Source organism: Myxocyprinus asiaticus, chromosome 5, assembly GCF_019703515.2.
Source record: "Myxocyprinus asiaticus isolate MX2 ecotype Aquarium Trade chromosome 5, UBuf_Myxa_2, whole genome shotgun sequence".
NCBI classification, from domain to species: domain Eukaryota; kingdom Metazoa; phylum Chordata; class Actinopteri; order Cypriniformes; family Catostomidae; genus Myxocyprinus; species Myxocyprinus asiaticus.
In genome coordinates this window covers 48,663,026-48,671,407 of record NC_059348.1, presented here as the reverse complement: position 1 = coordinate 48,671,407, position 8,382 = coordinate 48,663,026, and the positions used below count along the sequence as shown (strand labels likewise).

Genomic DNA, 8,382 nt, shown 5'->3' with positions numbered 1-8,382 from the left:
TCTTTGTAAAGTGTTCACACCTAAAACACCTAAAATAAATCACTTTCAGTGAGGGTCTGGGACCTCAAGTTTTTAGGAATCTATAAAGGGATAGTTCTCCAAAAAATGAAAATTATCTCATCATTTTCTCACCCTCATGCCATCCCAGATATTTATGACTTTCTTTCTTCTGCAGAGCACAAACAAAGATTTTTAGAAGAATATCTCAGCTCTGTAGGTCCATACAATACAAGTGAATGGTGATCAGACCTATCTATCTCCAAAAATCAGGAAAAAGGAAACATAGAAGTAATCCATAAGACACCTGTGGTTAAATCCATATCTTCAGAAGCGATATACTAGGTGTGGGTGAGAAACAGATCACAATTCCTTTTTTCCCCCCTAAATCTCCACTTTCACTATCACTTGTACATCTGAAAGTCATACGGGGTGCCTGTTTAAAGTTAAAGTGGAGATTTAGAGAAAAAAAAGGACTAAAATAGTGTTCCTTTTCTCACCCACACCTATTATATAGCTTCTGAAGATATGGATTTAACCTCTGGTGTCATATGGAATACTTTTATGTTTCCTGTATGTGATTTTTGGAGCTACAAAGGTCTGATCACCATTCACTTGTGTGGATCTACAGAGCTGAGATATTTTTCTAAAAATCTTTATGTTCTGAAGAAATAAAGTCATTCACATCTGGGATGGCATGAGGGCAAGTAAATGACAAGAGCATTTTCATTTTTGGGTGAACTATGCCTTTAAGCATACATTGTTCTTTTCTTGTCACATTCAATATGGTAGAGCAAAGGTGGCTATTTGATTAAAAAACACATAAAACAAGGAATAACTGAATACATTCAATGAGACTGAAAACATTTCTGAAAGCTTTATTAAAATGTTTATTGTGTTTATGGGTTCCTCTTCTTATGTGATATGCATTGTATCCATGGGGACTGGTTTAAGCTATAAATATAGAGGTATTTTCTGCTTCACTGAATCAATTAAGGAGACATTAGAAGTCGAGTCTACCTTTCTCTCTCTATATCTCTCTCTCTCTCACTCACACACACACACACACACACACACACACATTCCATTAATTATTAATCTGTCAGTGAGTATCTTATGTATTCTTTCCCAGCTCTCACAAACACAATTCCCTCCGATTTAATTATATCAATAAAGATAACATATCAATTTAAACAAATGTTTTGGAGAGTGGGCCATGTGGAGAATTATGGCTATAAATAGCCATTAAAAATGCATAACTGTCAATTATTGCTCTTGTAGAGACGCTATTATGCCATCTCAGTGACCTTGCATTGGTCATTTCCATTAGAAGCTGCTCTCTGAGAAATGAAGTGTCATGTTCCATACGGGGCTCGATCCCATCAGATAATGAAATAAAATAGAGAGGAATAAACACATCTGTAATGAATGGAGCAGTGCATGCTGGGAAAGGGTCAATATACCTGGACATGGTCTTAATTTATGTACTGTTTACGTTTAAAATAATCATTGTTCAGTTTTAGAGTTTAGAGGCCAATCTTAAAAAAAAATATAACAAATAGGTTTAAAATTATAACAAGCTAAAGAAAAAAAATACTCTTTTGCAAATTAAATGTTCATCATTTTCCATTTATGTGAGGAGAAAAAAAAAGGAAGGAAAATAAATACTTGCCTAACTTGGTAAAGTGTGAAACAGTATATCTTAACCAAATTAATTTAATACAGATTAGAAATTAGCCTCTAAATCCTTTCATTCTACTCAAGTAGTATTGTGGTTTCTAATCTGTTTTAACAGAACTCACTGCTACAGTATACCTCACTGAATTTGATTTAAAGCCAATGTGAAACTTTGCTGCTCACCTGATGTTTTTTTGTTTTTGGCACCATTCTGAGTAAATTCTTTTTTCAAATTGTAATAGTAATTTTTCACGTTATAAATGTCCTGACTATACATTGTGATCAACTGAATGCCACTTTGGTGAATAAAAGTACCAATTTCTTTCCATAATAGCAAAATCTGTATATTATTCCACATTTTTGGCTGCCAATATGTGTGTGTATGTGTGTGTGTGTGTGTGTATATATATATATATATATATATATATATATATATATATATATATATATATATATATATATATATTCAATAACTGTCCAATAATTGTAAGGAAAGTATTTGGGGTAAAAAAAAAAAAAAAAAAAAAAAAAAAAAAAACCCTGTTGCAGGAGCTAAAGGCCCCTATTAAACATATTTTTATTAAGTGGGGGGAATAGATTTGATATGAAGAATGTTCAAAATGGGCTCACATTGACTTATCCAATCAAATTTTAAATTGTTTTAGATTATGTTTATAGAAAATGTTTATAGAATACTTGAGATATTATGAAATGTCACATGTAATTGAAATGAACAAGAAATTATGCACCCTTTTTTTAAAGTGGGTACTTTGAATAAGAATTTTCTAAATTTGTTACTCAAAAAAGCATCTTGCTGTCTAAAAAGTATTTGCATAAGTTGACAAATTGTGCCCTATAACTATTGCCCCGGTATCTACATTATATCAGTATAACCCCCCTGGGTGCCTTTTACCCCAGGTGTGGAGAAAAAGGTCCCCTCACCACCTTAAATAAAAAAAAAAAAAAAAAAACAATACATATATATATTCAAAACAACCTTCTGTTGTTATTTCTTTTAACATAAATTATGTTGATCTGTCAATGTTCAATACAAATAAATGTATTTCTCGAATCTTGATACACTGTAACCAGAAAAAAAAAAAAAAAAATTGAATGTTCCTTAAGGTGTGCCTTTAGCCCCATTGTAACCTACTGCATAGGTACAATACATTTTTGTTCCCAGAGGAATATACCTTTAAAGGTACACAATAGCTCCTTAGGATTCAATTGTGCACCCAAAATGAGTTTAAAACTCTTAACTAGAGGTGCAAAAAAGGTTCCCCTGAAGGTACCAACCCAGTGACGGCCCTTGTACCTCAAAATATACTTTTTTTTTTTTTTCTAAGAGTGTACAATGATAGTAATATTATAGTTTTATTTGAATATGGTATGTTGCAATATGAATATGGTGAATACTTAAATTTACATTTAATGGTATACATTAAAGTGCCATAGTATTTTTGATACCATCATTTTACTAAGTTACCGACAAAGTACTTTCAGAAGGCTCGATGGTGAGACAGTGTGTAAACTCCTAACAGTTCTCGTAAACACGCTCGATTTAAACCACCAGCAGTTTGCTGTTGGAATTTCAACCTGTGGCAGTACTGCTTTAACTGCTCTCTCTCTCTTGAATAAGATAACACACATTCATCCAAAACAGCTCTATTTCAGTTCTTCCAAGGTCTTTATTGAGTGCATTTCAGTACAATAGTTCTCTGAAAGTTACAGTTTCAAACTCTGACATACTCATCACAAGAAACGAGTGTTAACTATACAGCTTTGGCGGCGTGGGTGGGGGGCTTTCTTTCTTTCGGTATCTACAAAACAGTGCGAGCTAGAATCCATGCCATGCTAGTAATATCAACAGTTCACCTCTTTTGAACCTTCTGACTCTCTCTCTCTTTTATTCTCAGTTGCCAGAAGTAATACTCCATTGCTTTAACATGAGTGTATTTTGAAGCACAGAAGAAAAAAACAGCCTTGTTCCTACAGGCAGTGTCAGGCGTAGCTTTTGCTTGTTTCAAACTTGCTTTTTGTTTGCGCTTGTGAAGTCTGAGACGTGCCGGTGTACAAATATACACGACACTTCAGCTGGCACGGTAAAGCATATCAGCTGATCCACTGCCAAGCGCACACAACACTCTAGAAAGTGTCGACACTCCAGGCAAAGAGTGATAAAATTAGACTCAAATTATTTCCATTCACCCTCCCAGTCCCTGCCCATTCCATCAAGTCTCGAAAAGGGGAAGAGGAGGAAACCCCTGCAGGAGATGAAGATCATCTTAATGGTGCCAGGCCAGTGCTTTCGGTTCAGTTGGGTTTTGGTGAACATGTGCAAACAGAATTTAAAATAACAGAAGAGAGACATGACAGAAGGAGGACACATTCACATTACAAACAATACCCTTAAAGTACATCTTACAGTATATTATATCTGTGATGGTTCTATATGTGTCTTACGTTACGTTGAGGCTGTCTATTTGCAGACAGTGAAGCACTGTGTTGTACAGCATACATAACACACATTCATCCAAAACAGCTCGATTTCAGCTTTTGTAGAACAAGAGAAAGCTGCACAGATATTCATCAGGAATTGATTGGAAAATGAAATTTGAACTTGATTTTGTAATGAAATTGTTACTTAATCAGGTATCGGATTGTAAAAAATAAAAAACAAAAAATAAAATAAAACAGATGTTACATACTTTACAAGAATGAAACTACATGATTGGAGAGAAGGGGCTAAAAAAATAAAGGATTACAAAGACAAATGTTTTATTTTTCCTTTTCAATAACATGCACTGATAAATTAAACTCAATAAAATTAGGAACATCTATTATGGAAATAAAAAGGACCAGTTTTGATTTCATGTTGACTTTAAAGTCTAAAATCTCTCACTTCCTTTCTTTAGTTCTCCATTCTGCATTTTCTAGCCGGGACTCTTTACAGTCTCTCGTTTTCCCTTTTTCTTTTGTTTCCACTCACCCTGGCTCATTCATCACTCTCCACAGCCTATGCTGTTCCGGCTGGTAGCCCAGCAGGCTCCACCCTCCCCAGCGTGTCCATGGCGATGAGCACAAGTCAGCCATTTTTCAGCGCGGCAATACGGCAGGAAGCCGGACAGCTTGGTTACGCCCCCACAGCGAACGAGCTGGACACTAGCCACAAGAGGCACAAAGCAAATACTTTGCAATCATTAACTGAGCTGCCTCTGGGCTCTTACACTGGGCCAGAAGGGGCAGACATTTCAATCTCATGCGAACGATTTTATAAGAGCAGATCACACCTGGAATTATCACCAGTACCATCGTATTGAGGAATGTATTCAGTTTCTTCAGTGTAATACAACCACAGTGCCTTTGTCCGAAGGTAATAGCCTCTTGGCAGAAGCTGTGAAAATGTGTTATCCTTAACAAAGAGGCAATGCGCTATTTAGTTGCCATGGTGAAATTTATTGTAGCCAATTAGGTGTAACACCTTGGGTATATCTGCATGACTGATTATGTGTGAGTGTTTGTGTGTGTGCATGTTGCTCTTACTGAATAACCATAAACCATAAGACAATGGCTCTGCAAGTCCTAGTGAGCTGCTTTCAAACAGGGCATCCTAAAGAAATGGAATCTCATAAGTGATTCATTTGGAACGCTCTTGTTGAGCAACTCTGTGAGTCATGCAAAAAGTCTTGAAATGAAAATTTCTCTAAATTTACAACACATTTAATCTCAGATAGACATGCCTTATTATTTTTTTTTTTTTTTTTTTTAGTGTTAAGTTAGTGAAAGTATGCACTTTATTCTTTGTCATAATTGTAAAAGTTTGGAAACTACAAAATAAAATTTTGCACAGTTCTTAATAAGACCCAATAGGAAAGGGCAAACAATAAAGTTACTTAATTCAATATTTTTTCACTAACATGCAATTGTGCATGTTAGAAATGATAAATGATAAACCAAGAATAATTGCATTTTTCTTTTTTTATTTTACTTAGTTTTTTATATTGTAAATTAATATATTTAATTTTATAATGCGACTCAATCAGTTTCCTATTAAAAAAAAAATGAGGCCCTGTGTTTTCCCAAGTACTGTATATGTTTAGATGTCCAGTGAGTATGATTTACATGAGCTAAAGCAATCTTATTAATAAATCAATAATAGACCATTTTAACATTATATGTACTAAATACCATAGTGAACGTGTATTATAACAGGTTTTGTATGCTTCCTTTTATGTGGCTTTGACACAGGTATCATTCAGATGGGCAAAGTTAAATTAAATGGCTCTGGTCAGGTGATATTTACACCAACCATATAAAATTTTTCAAATGAAATCAAAACAGTCGGCAAAAAAATAAATAAACACATCAACAACTGTTTGTAGAACCAAGATCTTGGCATTAGCATGTTGCTAAGCTAACAACATTATTTTCTAATTCTAATTCAAAGTGTAAAAATACATAGCACACACAAATATTGGGTAAAATAATATTTTCTAATTAGACTGAACAATTTTAACGATCATTTATGGAATTAATTATAAGTATATTTACTGTAGAATCAACACTTTTCTTGCTTCGAGCTAGTCGCAATACATTATGGGTGACGTTGTCCGCTAAAGATACATGCAGTGCTGCTTTAAAATTTGGCCAAAAGAAGGTAGTATAATCATGCTGTCTATCTTTTATAGGAGTCCTTTGCATTTGGAGCCTTAAAATGCTGCCTACATAGGCAGCTCACTAGGTTTTGGAACAGAGCCCATGTTGCAGCTAATTCATCACACACATACAAACACAGACTGCATAAAAGGCGAATGAAGTATCAACTAACACTACTTCTCTATGGTTATGAATTGAGGCACAGCCCAAATTCGACAACAGTTTGTGTTTGTGTAGGAGTCTTTGTGTGTGTGCTATCCAGTGCTTCATTGACTGCTTAAGTAGAGTGTGCTCAATGGGGCGGCACTGGGCATCTGTTCGTAGAAGGGTCACACAGATGTTTGATTTAGAGGCACACACAAATAACTGTTGAGCTGGTGACATGAAAAACATGTAACACATTTAACAATGTCATCTGGAAACATCTGGAGCTGAGCGAGTGACTAATAAAGGTGGTGGTTTACTTGTGAAGGACAGCGGTTTTGTGTGCGCATGTGTAAGTAGCTAGATTTGAAATTGTTTGTTACCTGACTGCAACACTTTTGTTTGCTTATCATGTAAACACGTGTTTGGAAAACAGATTAGCAGTTTTAAAGACCCTGTTAGACCAACATTAGTACAGCTAATTAACAGTGGAACTACATTTAAGTGTACCAGCTAGTTTAGGTGATGACAACGCACCTTCCCAACACTAGTTGACTCATCCAAACACTCTGACACAAAACTAACTAGAACAACTAGAAGAAGAAGTAGAAGAAGAGGTGCAAGAAATAAAAGCTGTACAGGTAAGTGCATAGGAACACCTACAATAAACACTGATTCGTTTAGTGGCCTGAATATTTTTTCGTCTAAAGTATTTCTTTTTTCCGCTATTTTATACACTACTAACTCATATTTACACAACATCGACAAAGTCAACAGTTCATCCCAAATAGTTCTCGTGGCGTTACGTAACGTAAGCGAGTTCATGTCCTCCAGAAACGCGAGGCGTCTCGCGGGCGATTCTGGTCCAATCAAAATGCAACATTGCCAAAAATGCAAGCGGAAGAAGAGGGCATTTACATACAAGTCTATTACACTTCACCTTCAATATGAAGGTTTACTCTGAAGATATATTCATATTTATTTAAAGTTATACATAATTTACGCTCGTATGGCTGGAGGGTGGGGTGGGGGAGTTGGGGGGGGGGTGGTTTGTGTGCGCACAGGCATACAGGATGTCCTTTGGCAACGTTGGCCATAACAAGATCGACAGGTAGTATAAGTGGGAAGCAATGGCAATTGAAGGAATAGGTGTCTTTATCTTGGAAAAAACGTAAAGAAAGACAAAGACGTGTTTTCATCGTAACAAAATTTGAATAGTTGTGGTTTGTTGATTAACATCGTGAAGATAACAAAAACATAGAACGTGCGTCCGATTAGACAAAATTGTGGCAAAATGGACAAAAAAAAAAAGTCAGTTCTTCGTTATGTTGATACATATCACAAAGAAAACAAAAACGTAGGATGTGTGTCCGATGAGACAAAATTTTTTTTTTGCGAAATGGACAGTAAAAGAGTCCACTTCTTCAGTTTCCCTTGTAAATGTAGTCCAAAAGGCAGAAAGAAAGACAAGGAAGCAGGTATCCTGTTTCCTTCTCTCAGCCGACAGGTTAACAGACTCCCTGTGAGTCCCAGCAAGTCCAGTCCAGACCAGATTTGGTCCGGTCTGCTCTGTTGATTATGGGATGGTTATTCTTATTTCTCTCCTGAAACACGTTCTCAGATCAGGATGATAGTTTCTATTCTGGCGCGCTCCGATGGGACTGGGCTCACCCGCTGGTACCTCTTCTGCAAGCTGCCCAGCCCGTCGTCCGGCGCCCCTTGTAGTCATGCCAGTGCAGTGGGGTTTTGGGACATCTGCAGATGCATGGACTGGATGGTGTTGAGGATTTTCTTCTGATGGCCAGCCAGAGTCACACCTATCCTCAACAGGTCCCTGTGAACACATACAAATCCATACTTACAAATGCAATTACAATTACAGAGACACATTCAAATGCAGTACACCGC

At 36.2% G+C, this 8,382-nt stretch overlaps 1 protein-coding gene across 1 annotated transcript in view; it reads right to left on the bottom strand.

Moving 5' to 3' along the window:
* Nucleotides 1-3,342: 3,342 nt before the first annotated feature.
* The window catches only part of LOC127441099 (ephrin type-B receptor 1-B-like), a 421,097-nt gene continuing 416,057 nt past the window's right edge, over nucleotides 3,343-8,382 (bottom strand). Inside the window, exon 16 of the mRNA XM_051698281.1 lies at nucleotides 3,343-8,308. Coding sequence (XP_051554241.1) covers nucleotides 8,200-8,308 — 109 coding nt within the window. The 3' untranslated portion in view covers nucleotides 3,343-8,199. The remainder of the gene's footprint in view (nucleotides 8,309-8,382) is intronic.